Source organism: Cydia pomonella, chromosome 6 (assembly GCF_033807575.1).
Source record: "Cydia pomonella isolate Wapato2018A chromosome 6, ilCydPomo1, whole genome shotgun sequence".
Classification (NCBI taxonomy): domain Eukaryota; kingdom Metazoa; phylum Arthropoda; class Insecta; order Lepidoptera; family Tortricidae; genus Cydia; species Cydia pomonella.
Genome location: NC_084708.1, coordinates 18,813,502 through 18,839,497, shown reverse-complemented (window position 1 = coordinate 18,839,497; position 25,996 = coordinate 18,813,502). Strand labels below are relative to the sequence as shown.

At 39.5% G+C, this 25,996-nt stretch overlaps 1 protein-coding gene across 2 annotated transcripts in view; it reads left to right on the top strand.

The window, feature by feature from the left end:
* The window catches only part of LOC133519193 (cell adhesion molecule Dscam2-like), a 55,898-nt gene extending 37,653 nt beyond the window's left edge, over positions 1-18,245 (top strand). Inside the window, exons 26-37 of one of the 2 annotated variants that reach the window (XM_061853173.1) lie at positions 318-499; positions 1,413-1,580; positions 2,209-2,409; positions 2,813-3,019; positions 3,418-3,608; positions 3,863-3,971; positions 4,332-4,616; positions 5,315-5,500; positions 15,948-16,070; positions 16,897-17,044; positions 17,705-17,753; positions 18,016-18,245. In XM_061853173.1, the coding sequence (XP_061709157.1) occupies positions 318-499; positions 1,413-1,580; positions 2,209-2,409; positions 2,813-3,019; positions 3,418-3,608; positions 3,863-3,971; positions 4,332-4,616; positions 5,315-5,500; positions 15,948-16,070; positions 16,897-17,044; positions 17,705-17,717 (1,813 nt within the window). In that variant the 3' untranslated portion in view covers positions 17,718-17,753; positions 18,016-18,245. The remainder of the gene's footprint in view (positions 1-317; positions 500-1,412; positions 1,581-2,208; positions 2,410-2,812; positions 3,020-3,417; positions 3,609-3,862; positions 3,972-4,331; positions 4,617-5,314; positions 5,501-15,947; positions 16,071-16,896; positions 17,045-17,704; positions 17,754-18,015) is intronic. The other variant, XM_061853172.1, reaches the window with a different exon arrangement.
* Positions 18,246-25,996: the final 7,751 nt, after the last annotated feature.

Here is a 25,996-nt window from a genome sequence, read left to right as displayed (position 1 = left end):
TTTCGTGCATTGGCCCGTGTGAGTCCTATCTCTATCGCACTCTAGTTACTGTTCCGCTCGCACTGTTGCAATAACCGCCAGCATCATGCGCGGGACAGCAATAATATATATAAACAGACGGGTCAATGTACAAAATTCTTCGTGCTTATCGTCGGGATTTTAATCGTGAACTATTAGGTAATTATTTTTTTTACATTAATTGGCAGTATAAAAACATGTACATTAAAAATTCGCGCTTATACAAAGTACCAGCAATGAATAATTATGTCAAATGAAAACATATTTTGATAACTTTATTGTATTGTTTCTAACGCAAGAGTGGGTGGGGAATGGTCGCAGCGAGTCGAACCAGACGAGGAACTCGAGGAAGAAGGCGAAGCATGGCACGAAGTGCGGGGACTGCGCGAGCGCGTGCTGTACGAGTTCTGGGTGCGCGCACACAACGCTGCTGGCTCGGGTGAGCCGGGGCGGGTCGCCACTGCTGCGCCGGCCAGTAACGGTAATCAGACATCTAATTCTAATGGTCGTCATAGGGCATTTTAAGTGCAGTGCTTTCCAGATAAAATTTTTAATTTTATAAATGAATTCTTTATATTACTTAATATTTAAGATAATAAGAGCACGTATTTTGCATATTTATTTGCCCTCTTAACACATTCACTGCCAGCGCGAGCTAGGCATTAGAAGCGTAGTCAATAACAAGTATTTTCCACTTTGTAGCGAAAAGGGTCTGCAAACAGAGAACTCGCCTAGCGAGTCACTGGCAGTAAATGTATTAAGGCCACACCCGACGCCAACGGCCTCGCGCGTTTAGGCGCAACTCATACCCTTCACCGCTCCACCCGCTGCAATCGAGCGGGCAGAAGTATGCGTTCAAAATAGAATTTCACTTGCTCGCGCGCGCAACGCAGCACAGGTCCGTCTAGCACCACGACTTGCCCCGCACTGACTATAAGGATGAGAGCGGGGTAAAGGTAGGAACTTAGGTGGGCTTAAGGCTTATTTTGTTAGGAATTGAGGCACAGTTTTATGCATTTGCAAAAAGAAAGAAAACCAAATAATTTTAAAAGGTTTTTTTAGAAGTATTATAAAGTTTCATATATTTTCGATAAAAGTTGTAATAAGGTTACAACTGAAACAAATAGGGGTGACTTCAAAATTTTTTCTTCACCTATTTAAATTCAAATAGATTTTCAGAAAAACCTTATCATTTCTCATAACTTGTAGATTGTTATATATTTTATTACGCTCAGAAAGTGCCATAATTTTATATAAAAAATGGTTCAAAGTAACTCAGCTTTACGGTATTTTGCGGGAGGAGGAGCCTTAACTACTCCTGCTGCAGACTATACAAATGCAACCAATATCACCCCTCAAAGTGTCTAATAAGCGATGTTTGAATTGAACCATAGCTCCAGTGCGCGTGCTGTCATGGCCGCGAACAATACGCGCGATACGTGGCACCCGCGTGCGATTACGCTGCGTTGTGGCGGGCGGAGGTTCCGGGCCCATCCGTCGGCGCTGGGCGCCTCTGCCACGGCGGCACACTGTCACTGCAGCCGGCGATCTGCTAATACATGGTAAAAGGCTACTAATTAATATCAATCAAACTATATCTGTTAGCCGTCAGAGGTATGTAAAAAGGTCTCCCATTCCATTCTGTTTACAATAACTATTTATGTTGACAAATTACATTTATCTTGGCAAGTTTTGATGTGTAGGCGGGTAGAGGATAAATAATCTGCGCTAGGTCACAATTTCATATGACACATTGAGTGAGTCCATAAATTCTCTTTTCTATACACCTTTAATTCAAAATGTGATTTTATAAAATTCTTGAATTTTATTGATTTCGATGGAGTCTATTGCGGCCAAATGACGGTATTAAAAGAAACATCTCCAATTGACTGCAACACTTTCCAGTCTTTCACAGCTTTCATAGCCATCACTACCATAGCCATCGAGTGAGCTATAGAAAAAGGCATAGAGCTAGTTCAACCAATCTTTTAAATTTGTTAACGTTGAAGAAAGTGCTAGAAAAGTACCATAATATCCTTTTCATATCATACGTATAAATAATATAAATCTGAAATATAAATCTAGTTAACTTATGTTAATTCTTAAACTGTGAACAAATTAGACATCACTACGGCATCTGCCTTTGCTTGTACTTCAAGTTCCCGATTTAACTCAGGTTTATTCCTGTAGAGCTAGAAACGGAATCATCAGGCAACTACACTTGCTTTGTATCCGGCGCGGACGGATCCAGCGACATAGCTACGTGGAGACTGGATCTTCGAACGCCGCCGGCCGCACCGCAAGCGCCGCGCTTGCTGCGCGCTGATCACCATGACATGCTCGTTGCCTGGGACGTGGCGCCGGTGCATGTAGAAACAGAGCCTATATTAGGTATCAAATCTGTCAAAAGTTGCTATAATCGTGAGACTTTTGAGGTTATTTCATGATAAAAGTTCCTTAAGGTGCCATGAGTTCTGGTCGCAGCTTGCTAAGCAGTATGTGGACAGCCGAGCGTGCCTGTAATTGTTATTAAAGTGTTATTTTTTGTATTAAAAAAAAACGAGGAGTTCGGTTGCTTTTAGACCCATGTTTGTGATTTTTTTAGCAAGCAAAACTTGTTCAATCAGTAACAGTATTTAGTAACCGTATTTTGATCTAAAAAAGTGCTACGAATAATAAATTCTGCGGTTGAACCCACGGTACTTTAATAAGTGCAGCATACCCACTATCTATTCAACGCTCAATTATGTTTTAACAGTATATGAAATATTTGACAAAATGTATTGTAATTCAGGTTACACGATATGGTGGACGCGTGAAGGTGCCACAGGTGGCACGGCGCGTTCAGCCCGTGTCCCAGCGGGCGCTAGCGCGGGGGGATATTCCCGCGCGCTACGAGGGCTTGCATGCGGGGCGCGGCACAAAGTGTGGATACGCGCTCACTCGCTAGCGGGCGTCAGCGTGCCTTCAACACCATTACTAGCCGCTACTACTGGTCGCCGTAAGTAGACACCGAGTCCACCTACTATGGTCATACATTTATTATGGTATGGTAGTAGCGCGAGGTAGATATTATAGCGCGCTAAGGAATCGGCAGCCAGTTCGTAGTGAGACAATGGGAGCGAGAGTGAGTAACCGGTCAGCATCACTTAAGATAAGATAAAAGATAAAGATAGTTTATTATTCAAGTAGGCATATTACAATGCGCTTATGAACGTCAAATAAAGCTACACCTAGCCAGCTAGCTTTGGCTTCCCAAGAATTGACTTGCGATTGCTATGTAACAATATGATACAGTGAACATAGGCACGGAAGAGGCACAGAAGTTCCAGCACTAGTGTCTAAAATACAAAGCGCATCTGAACTCAAATCTGAACAAGTTTGCAAATTTATGCGTAGAAGCCGGAGCACCGCCGGGCGCGACGTTCATCTGGGCCAACAGCACATCGCTGCGGCTCAACCTGCTTGTCTGGCGAGCGGGGGCCGCAGGCGGCGAACTACCATGCCCTGTCGCACGCTGGAGCGTGGCGTTACGGCCTGCTGCTGGCGGCGGCTGGTCCGCGCTTCCGGAAGACGGCGAGATAGCTGAAGTAACTGTCATATTTATACTATTTCAGTTTCTTGTTTAGTATATTTGAGGATTAGGAGCTACAGTTGGTGAGTCAACTTGACTCTTCGTATGCAGGTGCGTGGCACTAAGGCCTACGTGCGAATTAACCGCAATGAGTGATCTTTACCTATCTAAGAAACAACTTTGCCGTTTTGGTGGCCAAGCCAATCTAATTCTCTTTTTTTTTTGCCCGTTGACTTGGGATTGGGATAAATTGTTAAATCTTATGCCCAGGCGGGTGGTCTGGCGCCTGGCGCATGGTACGAGGTGCGAGTGGCTGCGCATGGTGCAGCGGCAGTTACACGCGCGCGATACCGTGCGGCTACCCGAGCGCGGTCTGGTGGTAAGAACTACTTTATCTAACTTATTCTCCTTCTACTGGAGCAAACTCGTAGCATTTATTTGTGTGTTTATCACATATATTCGTTCCTAAGTTATATATATCTCAAGCCTTATTGAACTTACCGTGCGACTAAGATAGGTCGATTTGTGTAAGATTGTCCCTGTTTTCAATAATAAGTTTACGAGTAGCTAAATTGGCCTTAAGGCAGAGGTACTAACTAAAAGGTTTAACCTGATGCCTTGCTTTCCCAGGTACAAAAGTAACCTTCGATATGGGAACACGGTACCTACTGATTACTTGTTAAATTTGTGACTTGTTGTGAAAAACTGTGTAACAGAGCTTCACACATTTATTTATTAGAAAGAATCGGTGACCCTGTCGAGCTGGCCGTAGAAGAAGGAGCTTCACCAGCCGGCGTAGAAGGCGTTCCAGGAGGCGACACAGAAGCGCGCACATGGCGTGGCGGTCTCGCGCCAGCACTAGCGGCAGGGGCCCTAGCAGCACTGTTGGGTGCTGGTGCGGCGGCGTTATTACGTGCCCGTCGGGCATCAACCCCGCCGCCCGCACGCCCCGCACATCCTCATCCGCAGCTCTACACTACAGAGCCGGGGAAGAGAAACGGAAAGACTCTCACGCCACCGAATGGTAAGTAAACGCGCGATTACAACAAAACTTGATGACTGCCGATTTAATGTTACGTTCTTGCAACTGCACAAGAGTAGGTATAGCATGTAGGTATGGGCTATCTGAATAACCTATGCGCTTACTTTATGTAAGTATAGGGTTTGCAATCCGAATCTGAACTATATGAAATTATCCGGATCTGGATCCAGATCAACGGATCTTCTCATACATTTCAGATCTATCGTGCAAACCCTATGCGAGTATTATAATATGCTGTATACTAATAATTAATAATAATAAATAATAATTCAGCCTATATACGTCCCACTGCTGGGCACAGGCCTCCTCTCATGTGCGAAAGGGCTCGGGCTATAGTCCCCACGCTAGCCCAATGCGGATTGGGGACTTCACATTACACCTGCTGTGCTGTATACTGCGTTACAAAATTAAATTCAAATATGTACCTAATAACAGAAAGTAATTCCAAAGTTTATCTGATACTGGTGACACGTATTTTTGTAAAACATTTTATTTAATTTTTTTTTTTTAATTTAATAATTTATTTCGGATAACAAGACCCATACATTACTTATTACACAATATAATAATAAAAATAGAAACATTTAAAAATTCATTTTATCTGCCGTCCGTTTCTACTAAAAACTCTTTTAATATTTAGACGTTGACAGTAGTTCCTTACATCGGCTTCATGTTCAAAGGTGAATTAGAAGAGATAAGCCCGTATGCCACGTTCAGCATGGGCGGCGGCGTGACAAATACAGGCACGACAGGGACGACGGGCGCGCGTAGTGGCTGCGCGCTGCACTTACACACGTTTGGGCGCGCATCGCCACTGGCGATGGCGGCGCCGCCATCACGTCCTAACTTACTACATCACGCGCCAGGTAAGTCTATTATTCTAAGACGTGTCCTACGACTAGCGTGTGATGCCAGGCGTGTGGGCGGCGGCACGACAAACCCGGATATGACCAACATTTGCACGACAGCCAAAACTGGCAAGTGACACGTGGCGGTTCTGCTGTGCTCATACTTCTACACTTTCGCGCTTGCTGTTCACCGCGCCATCATCTCGTTCTAATCCTAACTTACTACATCTTAGCACAATGACAAATTACAACGTAACCACGATACCAAGTGTATTTTAATACGTTACTTTATTGTCATTAATCTTGAATCACTTGGGAGCAATTACCAGAGTACAGGAAAATCATTATTATTTTATTTAGGTCACGTTTCCACGGTTGTTCAAGAAAAATAATATAAAACTGCACGTGGCATGAGATATTGCTATAACGAATTTCCGCAACGATGAAATTCTGAGAGATCTATTTCACTCTTTATGGTCCCGCGATTTTTATCAAAATACCAGGCAAGCTCTTTTCTTTTCAATATAAATGAAACTTAGTTATCGGTTAGTAAAAGCTTTGATTAATAAAAAAGCGATGGTGGCCTAGCGGTAAGAGCGTGCGACTTGCAATCCGGAGGTCGCGGGTTCAAACCCCGGCTTGTACCAATGAGTTTTTCGGAACTTATGTACGAAATATCATTTGATATTTACCAGTCGCTTTTCGGTGAAGGAAAACATCGTGAGGAAACCGGACTAATCCCAACAAGGCCTAGTTTACCCTCTGGGTTGGAAGGGCAGATGGCAGTCGCTTTCGTAAACACTAGTGCCTACGCCAAATCTTGGGATTAGTTGTCAAGCGGACCCCAGGCTCCCATGAGCCGTGGCAAAATGCCGGGACAACGCGAGGAAGAAGAAAAGCTTTGATTAATAATTATGCGATCTCTATTTTTTTTTAAGTTTCTAGCTTACACACATTCGCACCTAATGTACTTATAATATGTAAGCTTAACGCAGCTGTTAAAATCAAATTAATATTAAAATAAAGCAATTTAAATAAATCCCTTAGGATAAACGGTGTTACCTTCTCCTTCTTTATTCTCTTCCAATCACGTTAAAAGCTAAATGCAAACCTTACCCAGTGCATGCTTGTTTATTCAGTTTCTGCAGGCATCTGCCGTAAACAGAGACTCGCAGGCGGTTGCCGATTTCAATCTCGAAAACTCAAATAAAATTTCGATTCCCGGCCATTACTTTTGTGAGGAAATAAAAACCGCGAACCATAAAATTTCTTCAGGGGCCTTTAAAGCATTATCTTCCGCGCCTTTTATGCAAAACCCCGCGTTGATTGCCTCCAATAAAATACGTCCTGCAGATTTTCGCAATAAAGCGCCACGAGGCACCGTCGTGGAAGGGGGAGGCAATATCCGCTCGATCCTTGACTTTATAATTGTGTGCTGGTCTTACAACGGGCAGAGCTGTCCGGCGCAGCGCTAGGGCTGTGATATCTGACCTAATCGCTCGCTCGCAGGGCTTAAAAAACTTCCGTAACACCTTTTGATTTTTCAATATTTAAATAAAATATTATCTTGCATTTTAGCTTTCATCTTTTCTTTTATACACAACAAAAGAAGCCAACTGCCTAATCTGATAATGGGGAAAACTGTCCTTAATTAAAATAAGAATGAAATAATTATACTTACCTAAAGTGGATTCAATAAACAACTGCAAATAATGTATACAAACTAATTAACCCGCGTTACTTCGTAATCTCGCACTTTTTAAAGACAACCATGATCTTATCAACACTTAATATACCGACTTGAATCATTTTTATGTTATTTTTTTTAAAGAAAACAACATTCGTCTTATAACCTAACATTTATATGTTAGGTTATAAGTATGTCAAATGCTTACAAAATCTGTCATATTTGTTTACTTTATTCGCAATTTCTATAGAACTCAACTTTAACCCTAACTAGCGACCCGCTCCGGCTTATCACGGGTTAACCTTTGCAAATTATTCACTTAAATCTTCCTAAAGAATCAGCTTATTGATAAATAAAAATCGCATGAAAATCCGTTCAGTGCTATTTGAGTTTAACGCGAACATACAGACCGAAAAACGCGGCGAGGGACTTTGTTTTTTAAAGCTATATCTAGCGTTTCTGCTGCTGTTGTCTTCATTTTATTGTACCTAGTATTAAATTGTCTTAATTTTGTTGTAGGCAAATATATGTTGATCAGATTTTCATTACCTTTAAGTTTATAATATACCTACTGGTATTCGTCCGTTCTCAATCCTATTTTCACTGATTGGGGATTGAATTCCATAAATCTTTCCTTATCGGAGTCATGCAACATTAGTTTTATATATTGTGTCATTGTCTTGTCAATCGATCATGTCATTGGCTTGTCAATCGATCATGTCATTGGCTTGTCAATCGATCATGTCATTGGCTTGTCAATCGATCATGTCATTGGCTTGTCAATCAATCGTGTCATTGACGAGTGCCTTGATTCGTATTGTCATGTCATTAAAGGTTAGATTTGACAAATCTGCGAGTCATCGTATATGACACAAAATATTTTAAAATTCTACCTTCAACGGTTTAGGCTGTACGTTGCTTGTCAAAGTGTAACGAAACTTTTTTTATGTTTAAAGATAGAAGTAACGTGACAAGTAAGATTTTTTAGCTGCTGGTATTTGGTAAACAGATGATGGATAGTTCCGTTGAAAAAGTTTATAAGACTTGCTCGGCTGCAGCCGACGGTTCCCGCGCAACTTAAATATTTTAAGCTAAACATAAAATAAGAAAATAACGAACGCTTAACTATTAAAACTCATTACCGGAGTCGCGGCTACGAGCGCGACAGGATATTAAAAAAACGCCGTAAAATAATAATAGTTCATTCCCGAGGCATTATCTCTGGTTCCATTGAGCGAGTTTGCAATTTCCGCGAGGAGCCTCCCCGGCCTTCCACTTTGCCGGCTACAGGCTCAGATGCAGAGACATATATCTAAATAGTTGTCCTATGTACTGTCACCTCTATGAGCATAACTAGGGTAACATTAACAAAAAAAAAAATGAAAAAAAAAATCACTCAATCAAAAATCAATCGGAAAAATGTCACTTCTGTGGACAATATTACTAAGGAAAAGGATTAGGATTACTAAGAATAACTAATCAGATGGATCCCAGACCCGGTGTGGAACCTTTCCACATTAAAAACGTCATTAGCATAACGTATATTTAAAAAAGTTAAGATTACTACGACAAGTTCTGTGGGAATGTTCTGTGGTGGGTCTATGGACAGGCTTGTTTCGCTTATATGTGTAAAATCATTTATTGACAAGGGTTCTACAGCGACTAAACTAAACCAATAACTAGCTTAAACTTAGCAGTTATTTTAATTTACAATGTTAATGTTAGCTTGAATTACATAATACAATGACCTGTGATCAATAACAGTATGTGATAACCACTCTGATGTTTAAGTTTTAACATACCAAGGTTTCAATATACATACGTATGCAAAAGCGGCTATAGTTATTAATATTTACAATACTAGTTGATGGAGGGTAGATTTAGTTTTTTTTTTCTGCCAACAAACTGTACTGCAGTTTGGCAGATTAGTAGTTTAAGGCTTTTTGTAATCTTCTTTTGATTCAAATAAATTAAAAAAAAAAACATGAAACATCACTAAGTAACGCTACTATAATATGTAATAGGAAAAAATACAAGAACTTAACTCGAGTTTTTATTTTCTTTCTTTCTAAATTACGGTATCGGCCAATAACATATCACCTTTGTGTATTTTATATGAACGTGTATGGCGTAAACAAAATAGGTTAGTTTATAGATTGCATATTATACTAGTCATTCTATACAAATATATGATACATACTTCAATGAAATACTGTGAACTACAATAATAGATTCAGCATATTACAAAAAAAGCTCTAATAAAAAAATGAAGTTGACCATATATTAAAACTAAAAACCTCTTCCAAAAATACCATTACACGAAACCAATTTTTTTCATCACTCGCACAAAGGAATACTACTAGACTACCTAAAGTAGTGAGGTGGAAGTCACTCACAAATAAAATAAAAAGTATTATTGGCCGGTACAGTACGTATTTTATTATATGCTTATAAGTAATATACAAAAAGTATAAATTTTAATTAGCACGTGAATTTTTATCTCAACAAAACTCCATGTATTAACTGATTGCCATTCTAAACATTCATTTAAATCGATCTAACCGTAGACTAGTCAGAGAAATGAAAAAATACATTTAACAGTTATTCTATAAACTGAAATATAACTTCTAAAAAATATAAATGAATTTTCTACTGAAAGTATGAAATTAATATCATGAAGTCCGATTCTCTTGTTTTGAAACTACTTATTATGGATAGGATCTTGTCCATAAATGTACCTCACAGATCATATCCATAAGAGTTTCAGAATAAGAAATTAAAATCAGAGGGCCTACCGCGAACAATGAAGTTCGCGAACTTCGGGCATATTTCTCCTTTACTCCAATAAAGGCATAATTAGAGTGACAGAGACAGTTGCTTGAATTTTACAAACTTCGATTTTTGCGGTTAAAGCCCAGAAGCAGGCTCCTGGAGGCGTATTCTGAACAGTTTGTGAATTTGATCTGGATTTGCTGTATATATATGATCTGTCAATATCAAAAGTGATGTTTCTGCTTAAAATCACTATTCTAGTTAATATTCTTCGTTAAACAAATCTAGATCAAATTCTTAAGAGCCCTTATTCCTTGGAGCGTTCTCCGATTTCACGAAATAACGCTCGATAGATGGCGTTGGCGCTCGGTACGCAAGCGCCGGCAACGCGACGCGCGTTTCAATGCAGACTAGAATAATCTTGATAGTTTTCAATATAATTTCAAGTAACATTAATTTTAGTGTTATATGATATCATATGGGCACTCTTTATTTTATTTTATATGCACAGTAGTTTTTTTATTATGTACACTACTACTAAGTGTACAGACTACAGAGTGTACTATACCCTTGCTCTTTATTCTGTCTCTTTCACACCAATGGAAAATGAAAAAGTTAGTAAATGACTGCAGGTATAAATAAAGTACATTAGTGCGATAGAGAGACAGATAGTGTTTCGTTGTCGTGACGTAAAAGATTGGCATGTTGGCTATGCACCCATGGCGCCTAGCCAACATGACAATCGTTTGCGCATGTTAGTGCGATAGAAAGACAGATAGTGTTTCGTTGTCGTATCGTAAACGATTGGCATGTTGGCCACACACTTGCTTGGTGCCTAGCCAAAATACCAGTCTTTTGCGTATATTAGTGCGATAGAGAGACAGTAGTGTTTCGTTGTCGTATCGTAAACGATTGGCATGTTGGCTACGCACCCATGATACCTAGCCAAGATGCCAATCGATTGCACATATTAGTGCGATAGAGAGACAGATAGTGTTTCCTTGTCGTATCGTAAACGTTTGGCATGGTGGCTACGCACCCATGCTGCCTAGTCAAGATGCCAATCGTTTGCGCACATTAGTGCTATAGAGTTTCAGTGTTATTTGAAATCACGTTAGGGTTTGTATTATTATTTTTGACCCGAATGAAGTCCATCCAGGTTCTCATGATGGAGTCAGGAGTTGGTCGCCAGGAGGCCTACCGCGAACCACGTTCGACGTGTTGCCTCTCTGTCGCACTTGTAAATTCGTACGTAAGTGTGATAGGGAGGTAACTCGTTGAACGTGGTTCGCGGTAGGCCCTCTGAACTCCTAATCTATTCATTATAATTCCATCGTGTTTGGGCTCAAAAGATTTGGCCTGACGAACACCATCGATCTAGATGAGGTCCAGGGTCTCATGACGGAGTCAGGAGTTGGTCACCAGAACTCCTAATCTACTCATCATAACTCCATCGTGTTTGGGCTCAATAGATTTGCCCTGATGAGCACCATCAATCTAGATGAAGTTCAGGGTCTCATGATGGAGTCAGGAGTTGGTCACTAGAACTCCTAATCTACTAATTATAATTCCATCGTGTTTGGGCTCAATAGATTTGCCCTGACGAGTACCATCGATCTAAATTAAGTCCAGGGTCTCATGATGGAGTCAGAAGTTGGTCACCAGAACTCCTAATCTACTCATTATAATTCCATCGTGTTTGGGCTCAATAGATTGGCTCTGACGAGTACCATCGATCTAAATGAGGTTCAGGGTCTTATGATGGAGTCAGGAGTTGGTCACCATAATTCCTAATCTACTCATCATAACTCCATCGTGTTTGGGCTCAATAGAGTTGCCCTGACGAGCACCATCAATCTAGATGAGGTCCAGGGTCTCATGATGGAGTCAGGAGTTGGTCACCAGAACTCCTAATCTACTCATCATAACTCCATCGTGTTTGGGCTCAATAGATTTGCCCTGACGAACACCATCAATATAGATGATGTTCAGGGTCTCATGATGAAGCCAGGAGTTGGTGCTAGAACTCCTAATCTACTCATTATAGATCCATCGTGTTTGGGCTCAATAGATTTACCCCGACAAGCACCATCCATCTAGTTGAAGTCCGCGGTCTCATGATGGAGTCAGGAGTTGGTCACTAGAACTCCTAATCTACTCATTATAATTCCATCGTGTTTGGGCTCCATAGATTTGCCCTGACGAGCACCATCGACCTATCTTCGATCTATCGAAATCTTTTGAGCCCAAACACGTTGTAATTATAATGAGTAGATTAGGAGTTCTGGTGACCAACTCCTGACTCCATCATGAGACCCTGGACCTCATCTAGATCGATGGTGTTCGTCAGGGCAAATCTTTTGAGCCTAAACACGATGAGGTTATGATGAGCAGTTTAGGAGTTCTGGTGACCAACTCCTGACTCCATCATGAGACCCTGGACCTCATCAGATTGATGGTGCTCGTCAGGGCAACTCTATTGAGCCCAAACACGATGGAGTTATGATGAGTAGATTAGGAGTTCTGGTGACCAACACCTGACTCCAGCATGAGACCCCGGACCTCATCTAGATCGATGGTGCTCGTCAGGGCAAATCTTTTGAGCCCAAACACGATGGAATTATGATGAGTAGATTAGGAGTTCTATTGACCAACTCCTGACTCCATCATGAGACCCTGGACTTTATCTAGATTGATGGTGCTCGTCAGGGCAAATCTATTGAGCCCAAACACGATGTAGTTATGATGAGTAGATTAGGAGTTCTGGTGACCAACACCTGACTCCAGCATGAGACCCCGGACCTCATCTAGATCGATGGTGCTCGTCAGGGCAAATCTTTTGAGCCCAAACAGGATGGAATTATAATGAGTAGATTAGGAGTTCTATTGACCAACTCCTGACTCCATCATGAGACCCTGGACTTTATCTAGATTGATGGTGCTCGTCAGGGCAAATCTATTGAGCCCAAACACGATGAGGTTATGATGAGTAGTTTAGGAGTTCTGGTGACCAACTCCTGACTCAATCATGAGACCCTGGACCTCATCTAGATCGATGGTGTTCATCAGGGCAAATCTATTGAGCCCAAACACGATGGAGTTATGATGAGTAGATTAGGAGTTCTGGTGACCAACTCCTGACTCCATCATGAGACCCTGAACCTCATTTAGAGCGATGGTGCTCGTCAGGGCAAATCTATTGAGCCCAAACACGATGGAGTTATGATGAGTAGATTAGGAGTTCTGGTGACCAACTCCTGACTCCATCATAAGACCCTGGACCTCATCTAGATCGATGGTGTTCGTCAGGGCAAATCTATTGGGCCCAAACACGATAGAGTTATGATGAGTAGATTAGGAGTTCTAATTTATTTTTATTTATTTAATCTTTATGGCACATAAGAAAACACACTGTACAATAGGCGAACTTAATGCCGGTCTAATGACCAACTCCTGGCTCAATCATGAGACCCTGGACCTCATCTAGATTGATGGTGCTCGTCAGGGCAATTCTATTGAGCCCAAACACGATGAGGTTATGATGAGTAGTTTAGGAGTTCTGGTGACCAACTCCTGACTCCATCATGAGACCCTGGACCTCATCTAGGTCGATGGTGTTCGTCAGGGCAAATCTTTTGAGCCCAAACACGATGGAGTTATGATGAGTAGATTAGGAGTTCTGGTGACCAACACCTGACTCCAGCATGAGACCCCGGACCTCATCTAGATCGATGGTGCTCGTTAGGGCAAATCTTTTGAGCCCAAATACGATGGAATTATAATGAGTAGATTAGGTGTTCTATTGACCAACTCCTGACTCCATCATGAGATCCTGGACCTCATCTAGATCGATGGTGTTCGTCAGGGCAAATCTTTTGAGCCCAAACACGATGGGATTATAATGAGTAGATTAGGAGTTTTGGTGACCAACTCCTGACTCCATCATGAGAACTTGGACTTCATCCGGGTCAAAAATAATAATGCAAATGCAAACCCTAACGTAATTTCAAGTAAAAATGCGTTTTTCAGAAAATCGCAGCCAAATAACACTAGACCCTACTCATAGTGTTGTGTTCCTGCCGGTGAGTAAGGTTGCCAGAGCTCAACGAGGGTGGGAGGGGGTTAGGGTCGGCAACGCGCATGTAACTCCTCTGGAGTTGCAGGCGTACATAGGCTACGGATACTGCTTACCATCAGGCGGGCCGTAAGCTTGTTTGCCACCGACGTAGTATAAAAAAAAGGACCACTGTAAAATCCATCAATAAGCGAGAGTCTGTTGTTAAGCATAGTGTAAAAAATGAACTTTTATTAAGATTTTCTAATCGCAGTATATAGCACTTCTCGGAACTCCGTAGCTGATTACGAACTCAACGAATGCCTGACAATCGAGCACAGGTCCGTCCTCTAAGCGCGCTCCGCGCGGACTGAGAGCGGGGCGTCGCTGCTGCGTGATTTATACGTGTTTTAAAAAAATATAAATTTACGGCAATGCAGGTCCCATAGTTATGATTTTTTTTTATATAGGTTAACATAAAGTTACAGTTTGCTATAATATTATTTTTAAAGCAAAATATGCGTACAATTTGCGGAAAAAAAATATAATAAAACCCTGTTTTCGCCAAAAAAATGAAGAAAACTCGGAAGGTATTTTATCAGTTTTTTCAAATGAATCATCGATTGTTAATCATTCCAGCCCCTCGTACGAGATATGTTGAATCAAATTGTAGTCATTCATGTACCAAATGATTCTTGTTTACAGCAAAATTGAGAACCGAAACGCCACATCTCACTGCAAAATTTGGAAAAGACTCCCAAAAAAACTCATTAAAAAAGAGGTTTAAAAGAGAAAATGAAAATTTGAACTGTTGGAGCCGCTAGTTTAGGAAACGATTATTTAAGTACGTTACCAGTTTTTGAATAAATACTAATAGTTACGTCGTAATCTTGAATGAAAAAGGAAGCATTTTACAAAATACGCTCGTCTGTAGGAATAAGGACTCTTAAACTATCATTATAATCAGAATACGCCTCGCGTGTTCTGCAGACCATAATTATTTACACGCAACGTATTTTCGTGATAAAAATTCTGCGCTTTGTGTGACATAATAACGTTGTATGTCTACAAATATTTGGGAGTTTGATTACTATCCTGAACATTTTACAAGCAAATAACATAATATATGAATGACAGGCAAATTTCGTTTAAAATACTTGGCAACATTCACTACGAGAGTGACCCAGATACGTACTTATTTTACAGTAAATTATTTTTGCAAACAAAATTAATGCTAGAGCTCAATTATTTATTAGCTTAATGAATTGTTTAAAACCACCAAGATATTACATTTTCCTACGTGTAAAATAGAAACCCAAGAGGCGTTTTTATTGGCCACTTCCACCCAGCTTGCGCGCCCTTCAGCGCCGTAATTAAACTACTTCATTTCAGTGAGAAAATTTCATTAAGTCTGTGCGAAGTGTGTTTCAAGCAGACATGCTCGTTGTAAAATTTCAACATTTGAAAATACTATAGTGCATTACCAATAAATGCAAGAGGAAGCTGCAATAAAACATACATTATTCTGGATATTTATTGGTTTCTCCGAATGCGGGAATATTTGCCAAGAATCGGTTTTGCGCTAGATCACTACCCCCGCAGTCGATGCAGTTCACGACTCAATTCCCGATCTCGTAACATATATATTCTCTGTGCGAATATTGAACCTACATGAGTTCACAACTTTATTGAGTCACTAGCATTTATATTTTGAGACGATAACGCGAATCATTTGGCGCATTATTCGTATATCGTTTATTGTTTCACAGGAGGAGGTTACTTACTGATCGCTTAGCTTTTTGTATGTTTAATAATTTATTAGATGTTTCTGCACTACACACAGAGTCTAATTTCGTAATGATAAATAGTAGGTAATTTAATTTTTGCCAAGAGACAATGATCATTGATATTGCATCGATTGCAATACAATTGTTTAATTCTTATGTGTGCAGAATTCGGCGGATGTTCGAGCGACTCGGAATCAAGCGGGTCACCGTGCGCCGCGTGTGCGGAACTGTATCGCGTGCCCGCCGGTGCGCGGCACACGCCGCACGCTCATACGCGGTCACATTCAGGTACTACTAGAGGCCCTCAACAACACATAACAACTCATCTACACCATCCATCTTCATATCTTAACATTCATTACCACCATCACCTTTCATAACAACACAACATCATCCCAGTGTCACATAATTAATTCATTAGAGATATAAAACATCACACAGACCTTACGGATCCAGCCGCCCGTACACTTCGCGGGGACTGGACCCAAAATTTTAAACGCATAATAAAAAAAAAAAAAAAAAAAAAACTAGAGGCCCTCGTATACCTATACCTACAACCCAGCTAGCCAGCTTCATTGCGCACCATGCGATCGCATTTTCAAAACCAAATTTGGCTTTGCAAGCCATATTAGAGCGTTCCGTGTTTCCGAATAAAAACAGTTGAAGGAGTCGCCGTCGTCGGATACGGCGAGGAGGACTATATATATATATATTTTACACGAATTCCGAGTGCGCTTTTGCGAGACGCTAGACCAAGTGAAAGATCCTGGAAAAGTAAACAGACAAATTTGCGCATATTTTAAAATGCGCGTGCATATTTTTTTTGTAAATGCCAATAAAACAAAAATTGCTAAGATAAGACCTAGTGTTATGGTTTTCCCCTGAACATACTGAAAGTTAGTAGTATAATAGTCACAGCAGCTCATTTTATGTCACGAACACTAACGTAAATTAGGTGTAAGTTACTTCACACTTAACTCATAATATAAGATCATGGGGTAACTAACCATTTTTTTTGCTCAGGGCAAGAGAAACTGTACGAGGATTCGCCACAAGTGTTTCTCTTGCCCCAACGTTTCGATTACCTCATCTAACTTTATCAAAATTATGACAGAGTCAGTATGCGGCGTGGAATCGAGCGCAGATGACACGTCGTACAGCGCGAGTGGGCGCGGGGACCGCGCGGTGCGGGGCGCGCGCGGAGAACGGAGCGAGCGTGGAGCGCGCGGGCGCCGGCGCCGGGATCACGCGCCTGCAGTAAGGTAATATTAAATATAAGAGGAGTAAATCTTCGAATATGGTTTTATATTGAGTTGGTTTCTCGTAGACAATAGTTTTTATAATAAAAACCACACATTTCGCAATGTACAGCGAGCTGCAAATTTGCATGGACGCATTATGAATGAATTCATTCATAACGTGGCCTTGCAATTTTGTAGTTGGGTGTAGGATGGAATATTAAAATCTTGCTTGAGTTAATATGCATATTTTTTATCTGAATTAGGTGTAGGTCATAAATTTACTAAATTATAAAATATTAACGTGTACCAGTTTCATAATTAATCTTCGTAGATGGATTCTTCGGTTAGTGGATTATTGCTAAGTGGATTACTTAATGAATTTTAATATTTATTACATAGCGAGCAGAAGTATTACTAGGACAAAATATTGACAAAACTGTCAAAAGATAAACGTTATATATATTTCTCTAAATATATATAACGTTTCATCGCAATAAATACTTTTTAATATTTTTTTTTTGGAACAGGTATTGCAAATAATTTTATTTTACTCCGGTCTACTCTACTAGGTCTCTTTTGTCAATCGAAAACATAAACATTCTTCTGTAATATCTTCTGGTTTTGATGTTTGTCATGGTACACTAGAGTGCTACAAATAAATTTGTTTTCTTTCCATAAAAGCCACCGTTTCTAAAGGAGCGGTAGCGGATAGGACACGGATCCTGGTTCGGTAATAAGTAGCTCGACCCGGAACTAGATCCCTCTTCCAGCATGGCTTCACGCTTTTCGACTGGCGCGAGGCACGCGCGCTGCAGATTGGATCCGATTGATATTGACTCTAAATTCGACGAATTCCTATTGTTCCACATTGGATATGCATTGGTTCACTCGACATTGTAAGAATGCCTGCTCGCTCCGCATGCCGCCGATGATAGTTGCCTGCCGTACGTATGTTCGGATAAGTGGATTCATGGACTCGTCTCTGTGCACAGGTATGGCGAGAGCATGCGCGGCCGGGGTGGTGATGGCAGTGCGTACACGCGACGCGACGTGCTTTAAGCGCGCTGTGAATACGCTGGGGGAAAGCTGTGAGCATTAGGATGGAGTTGAGCGCGTGGTGATTTCTAGTCTTATTTGTAAATATAATTCGGTTAAAACTTTGTAAACAGTCCCAATGTTGTGTGGCGTGGTGGCCACCATTTTATTAAATAACTCAGTTTTCTACATATGTTTTATTTACTCCCCTTATTTAGGTAGCACAGTTCTTTAAATTATAGTCTGTTTTTTTTTAAATAATTCATTTTAAATGTAGACAGATTTTATAATGGCCGATTTTTACTAGATGATTCCAAATAAGATAAAATAGTTGTAAAAGTAGTTTTCAGCACGTGCATTTATCGCACCACATAGATCTAGTAGTATGTAATTGGCTTTATAATCACTAAATTATAATAGTAACTACTACCTACTGTTCGTAGTAATAAGCGTTCAAGAAAGAAATATTTACTTACCTTCTTTTAGCTCAGGAGAGTTTCTTGCAAAAGTATGCGTCATGGCGTGTAATTTAACCAAAATCTCATTAAGTACTGAACTTTTTGCTAATGGAGTGTAGAACTATTATATTAGCAAGAGAGGTTGCAGATCTATGCATTGAGAGGCAAACCTTGTGTATATAGAGCTGTCGGAATGTGAGGACTTGGGCTTCTGCGTAAAGGCTTTTTGAGCATAACTTTTAGGACAGATCGTTGAGCTCTTTCGACAACAAAATACTATGCTATGACAAAATATGTTCAAGACTGACTGACAGTTAAGGGATAAGGGTCAGGTTATGAGCAAAATTATTAATATCCCTTGGGGCCGATAAATAAATAATTATATTGAAGAGATTTGCGTGTATTTTTAAGTGACTAGACCTGTTAAGTTTGACGACGGGTCGCGTACATTTTTAAACGGACGCATTTTACCGCGGGTGGCTATTCTGATGATCTGCCATCAAATATTCACACAGCCTGACAAATCACGCTCTGGCCCCTGAATATCCGTTATTTTCATGGTATTGAGGGCTTACCCACTTGGTACCTACTTATAATAGCTATATTTCATATCCCCTGGAGTATTGGCACTGGATCAGTCACGTCTATTGCAAGCATTCGGATGGTGGACTAACATACCACCACTAAGTGAATGCCGCTAGAGAGTCGTAGGCCCAGGCGAAGATGGCAAGACGACATATTTTTTAACAACTGGCTGAACGAAGCACAGAATCAAAAGTTGTGGAAATTGCAGCCCAGCAGTATTAAGACACTTAGAATGGGTATAAAATTTGGAGAAAGTTGTTTTGCCATGACTGGTTGATACTCAACTGCATATCGGTAATCTCATAGCATTTTAATTGGCCGGGCAGTTGAGTTGAGCAAGAAATCGGTTTATGGAATTCCAGTTGAAATTATTTAGCTCTTTAAAAACTCATATTAACACGCTTCGAAATTACCGATATGTGTAATTGTGTAGAGATAACATGCCTCCGATAATATAGGTACCTATCTAAATTCAATTTATGTTTTCTTTCCGTCGCGTTAATTTTACTAAGTATTTGCCACTGCACCGATTCACCGGTCGACACACAAGTCAACTGAATTTTGTAACTAGCTACGAAATGAACATTATTTGCTACAGTTTTTACTATTTTGTTAAACTGATTCTCGGTTTTCAAATAGCCAATTATATTTAACTACAATTTCTAGTTCATAATTACTAATTATCGGATATACAGGTCATAAACTAAAAGAAAACTACATTAAGAACTGATAGATACCAGTAAAGAGGAGTAAAATAAGTAGGACAAAGAAAGCCCTCTCGTGCAACTTTTATATAACCTTTTCTGAATCGTCATCTTCAATTCTAAACCAGAACATCTCACGAACATTTTCAGATGAAAATGTACTATTGACTATTTTTCGAAATAGTCAATAGTACATTTTCATTTAACAGGAAAAAAAGTCCGATAAAATAAAAATTTACGCACCAGTTTGTAAGTCTGAGCGGTCATCATTTTATCTTAATTTTCTTGCCAAATTCTTAGCAACTATGATGGCGTGTGAGAACTTTTTTTATTATAACATTGAAAAGCCTATGTCCTAAAGCTAATGATTATAATATTTTGAGTTTTATTTGACAATTGTATTTTGTGTTTCATTAAAATAGATAACACCACTTGTGAAATTAAATATTGCTTGCAAAAACTGCACTTCTGCGAAAGAAATAAAACAGACGAATATCAACGGTTTTTTAATCTCACTTCAACCCACTTCCTACAACTAAAAAAAATCAACATCGCTCTTTCGGTACGACGAGAACGAAAATGCAGAACTTTCGCCTCCAATTATGGTTATACAATCTAACCTATGCCTTTACCACCCGTAACAATTATCCATATCTTAGATCCAACTTACACTAGTTCATCATAGATACGTGATGAATACCTACACGAATACACGTCGGTAAAAACAATTCTGTATTATGTTTCCCTAAAACTATTTCAAAAAACATTGGCGTTGCATCCTCATACCGGGAAATCGAGGGCAACGGGCTACGAAACAATGCAGTCGTTTTAATGAAAAACGTTTAATCCATCGCCGTCAAGCTCAGCTTTAGTAGACTTATTCATTTGCGTAGGACACAAGTAGTGTAGGTAGTAACTAAGTATTTAATTCACCTGGAAATTAGTGTATTAAGTTTAGTGAGAAGTACTTTGAAAGGTTGACACATTAAATAAAAGGGATTTTGTTAAGGGGAATGGCTCGACATTATTTTTAAAACACGAAGGGTACGATGACAGGTGTTATCACAATACAAATTTGAGAGACAACTGTCACCGTACCCTTCGTGTTTGAAAAACACTATAGTGGAATAATATTTTATGTATTAACTACTCATATCCATATTTTTTTAATAAATGAAAAATAGGAAAAGTTTACCACCATTTGGGGGTTCGAACTCACCGCTGTTGGACACCGGCCTATCGCTCTACTGTGCTACCAAAGATTTTTACTGACTAGTGATCACGACGCAAGGGTTACACAAAATCCCTAAACCTTCCCCAAGAATCACTCTATTTATAGCTGAAAATCGCATAAAAATCCGTTCAGTGGTTTTGGAGTTTATAATATAAGCGAAAATACATATAAACAGACAGACGCGGCGGGGGACTTTGTTTTATAAGGTGTAATGATAATTATACAAAGATTATCTGTAGGCACTTATCAAATTATTTAGAATGGAATTTGATATTCTACAGTAAAATACACACGAATAAGTGCGTGAGTTACATGACACTACCCTTATCTTCTGGTTTTTGAGGTTATGAGATACGTATCTGTATAGCTGCCACATAGCTGCTTTTAAGAACGCGCCAAATATTAAACTTAGAAGCCATAACCCCTATAAAGCAATCGACCTTACGGAATACAAATATTTATTTAATACTGAAAGAGACTATAAATAATTCATTATTTTTAATGGTGTTTTGTATTTGGCTGAATCAAGTACATTATGAATCCAAGAAAAATCCATAGATATGTAAGCTATATAAATAAAGTAATGTAAGGTAAAAGTACTAGTGCTCGACGCTGCACTAGTACTCGACATGGGCACTTTATGTCAAAGTGACAAGGATTAAGTTCGAATACAGAAAAATCTTCGTTGTTCAAATTTAATCTATATTTCTATGACATAAAGTGCCCATGTCGGTAACTAGTGCAGCGTCGAGCACTAGTACTTCTACGTTATCTACCTAAAATAAAATGTGTACAACGATTTTTAAAAGCATTCCTAATATTAATGGGAGCCATTACCCCCATTATGTTAGCTTCAGGTGACCGCTGTCACTCCTCGTCACCCTGCCACCCGAGTCCTGTCGCTGTGTCGCCGTGGCTGTGACTAATGGCGCCTGTGGTGACAGATAACAAGAAACAAGAGCCGAGTTTATGGTTATCTTTTATAATTTCTAGATTTTTTACGTGACCTTTCCGAGTAGAAATGAAAATATTGATACAAAATGTACATCCTATGTGATTAGTTATGTAGGTGGCATCATTTTACAGTAGTCGAAATCTAAACTTTTTGTCTATTGAATGATTGTTAAATTGTGTCCAGATATTTTTCCTAAAAGTTTTTATTTTTCACATATTGTTACGTATATCAAAAGTACATACAAAAAGCAATTAATTTAATGCTATGGTCAAAGTTAATACCCTCAGGAAAGGTAAACAAAATGAGTACATTATACACGGTTGTGACAAAGTGTCCCTCAGTCGTAACATTTCGGCATTTTGGCGGCCAACTCCACTATTTAGAATTATATAATAATTTTAACATAGCTTAAGTCACTCTGATACTACTACGCCAATTCTAATGACAGCTCATAAATTGAAATCCATAAAACCATAATAAAGGCTGTAGAGTGGACGAAGAATTGGATACACATCATACATACAGACACGTGAAAAACATTTTTCTGCTTTGGCAGTCGGGCAATAACAGCAAATCTATATAATATGTGTATAAAAATTTATTTCTAAAGAGTGCCTCTGAATTAATCAAATTAATTAAAAATGTCACGACCACGTGACTATATGTCACGAACGTGGACTCAAAAATCAGTGGCGGTGACATAATTTTGGCCACGACCGTGACAACGTTCAGTATTATCTAAAAATTATTTTTGACTTAGCAAATGTTAAATAATTAATCTCGAATGTATGAGGTATATATCATATCCCAACAAAAAGATAAATGCGAAATGAGAGACATGTTCAATATTAAGAAGTTGTTGACTTGCCGACAAAAGAATTGAGATCTATATGGGTGCCAAGTTCTGTGCTGTTTTGAAATTATAAAGGTTTTGAGTTAGGGATGTCAGTACTTTTTGTACAGAAATTACTATAGTATTAATCATGAATGTAGTTTTACCCAAGCTAAAAAGGAGACTCTTGCCAACGCGCGGTCAATTATCAAAAAAAATTCCTACCTTCATGCCAAATATCATTTTTAGGTCATCTGGAAGTGAGTTAGGTTTTTGATATATAAGTCATAATTAACCTAATAATTATCAATATACATATATTTATATTTTGTACCTCTCGCCTTCGAGACAACGGGGTGTTGGGGGTCTGACGCCATAGCGTTTATAAGGGAAGTGGGACGTAGGATTAGGGAGAAGACCTTTGATGCCCGCGCGGGTTCGTATAGGGCTCCTGATATCCGTGATACACGCCGATCCGTAGCTACGGGTTCTTAAGCCCGGCGGTACTAAGATCACGAATTTCACGAACACGCCAAGGTACGTACCTCGTACCTGCGTTCGCGACCGGATTCACGTGACACGCCGTGACACGCCATGATACGTAGCCCGTACCTGCGTTCGTGTGCGGAGCTTCGGGCTCGGTTCCGTTGGATAGGTACTTATCGCACGTCTCGTAGGTTCGACACGCCCGGGAGAAAAATAAATAAGGCCTAGGTATTATTGAATTGAGTTACCACTTAGTATTGTATTTTTTGCATCGATTTGAATATAATGGTTATATCTAAATAATTTATGGGGTTATCCTGTTTTTTGTATAACCAGCCAATGATTAATAGTCAAAACTAGCGACCTGCTCGTTGCATAGCACTAATATAAATATAAGGTGTAAAACTCCCTAGTAAGTATCATTATAATTATGAACTTAAGCAACGCTGTGCTACTGGTTGTCATTATTAAATCAAGAGAAGACATTTTTTTCTGTTAAGTATTAATGAAATGAATGAAACATACTTGTAAAAGCTTGCTACTATCAAAGAATATAACGTAGCCTAAATATAAACAAGGCAATCCTAATCCAAAGAAACAAAAGGGTCTGCAAATCTTCGGTAGGTATGATAAAATTGATAAAGGTAATACAGGTAAACAAATTCAACAAAAACACATGTACCCGTACACGTTGCCACGGAAAAAAAAGTACGCAGCTGCAGTTCTTATCAGTTTCGGACTTTCGGGACATTAAAGAGTACTGTTTATTTCTAGATTGAAGGTAATAATGACATATTATTGTTAGAGCGTTTTATTGTATGACTAACAAGCTAAGCCAACATACCGGGTTTTTTTTTGGAGATAAGAAGTGCAGTTGCACGTGCAGACAAAGATAATAAGATTTGCGAGCGACTTATTAAAATGAAACAAACAATATACATAAGTAGCTGTGGGCTTTACCTTTTATTCGTGAAGTTGAAAGAAGTGACCGCGATGTTTTGTTTTACAAATTCGTGGTATTTTTATTTAATCTGGAGGGAGCAGTTTAGAATTTTGAACTCACATTCATTGTCATTAGTTACTCCTGACATCATAGTTGGTCTCCTGACACACAGTGTTGTTGTATTATTTTAGCAACTCGTTTGTGTTCCTGCCGGTGAGTAAGGTTGCCAGAGCTCAACGAAGGGGGGGCGGGTTTAGGGTCGGCAACGCGCATGTAACTCCTCTGGAGTTGCAGGCGTACATAGGCTACGGAGACTGCTTACCATCAGGCGGGCCGTATGCTTGTTTGCCACCGACGTAGTATAAAAAAATATATATTAAAGTAGCTATTCATTGTAATTAATGTTTGGTTCTTTTCATTTATTACTCATTAATATTTAAAAGGCCTTACTATTGAAAATAAATTTTAATTGAAAAGTAATGAAACGGAATTAGAGCTATGAATAAAAAATTCATGATAAATATTTATTCGTAGCTCTTAGAGACCGCATCGTATCTTCACTCAACGTCGCGGGCGGACCGAACCGGCGTGTTCTTAAGATACGTGAAGCCGTGATCACGCCTACACGGATCTACACGGATTCACGTACCCTAATTTCACGTAGCCGAATGTCACGTGCGGAACGGACCAGAAAACCGTAGCCGTGAATCACGAAACCGGGCGCACGGCTACGGGTTCACGAATCACGGACACGACCGCGAGCCCTAAGTACGAACTTCGTACTTCGTACCTGGTGCAGAGGTTGGTCATCGCTATACAGCGCGGTAACGCGGCAAGTGTGATGGGCACCTTTGCACCCGGTGCAGCTCACGGAGGTCGTTTAAGATAAGATAGTTTATTTAGCATTGTACTCGTAGTTTATTTATATATTATTGTTTTGTGTGTATTTGTTTCTAATTGTATGTCACTTTAAACATATACATATGATTTTTTATTCAATCTAATTTACGATATTTTTCAGTTTTCAGATCCCCCCCCCCCTATGTACCCCTAACCTAATAGTCTACCTTGATGCGAAGTATCAAGTTTCTAGGTCATCTGGAAGTGGGTTAGGTTTTTGATTTGAAGTCTTAATTAATCTAATAATACATGATTTTATTTCATCTAATTATCAATAATTTTCAGTTTGCAGATTAATTCCTATATAAGCACCTAATAGTCTACTTTGATGCTAAATTTCAAGTTTTCAGATAACCTAGATATCTGAAAGTGGGTTAGATTTTTGTCAGGTTTTTGATCTATAAGTCAGTCAGTCACAAAAATGCCGGTTTTTTAAACGTTAATTTATCAATAACTGTATATGCTACGTGTATGAAATATTGTATTTATAACAAGCTAAGGGGCTTAAATAGATGAGCTAAATTTTATGTGTGTAGGTTAATAAGGTTTCAAGTTGTGAAGGAGTCAAAAGTAGCTCAAATTGGTAATATTACACACGATTGCGTTGCCAGTGCCACCTTTTTCTTTCAACTTGACTGGCCACGCTACCGCGTGTCTAGATATTACAAACAAGAACGTGAAACTAGTACTGACCTTTAAAACTCTAACATGGCGGTGACGCGTTTTTTTTTTTTAATTAACGCAAAGAAATAATTTTTTGACAAAACTTCTCCCTTTTACCATTTGCAAATCTGACCACAACACAGTATTGCTGTCATTAAAAAAAAAAAACTTTGAAAAA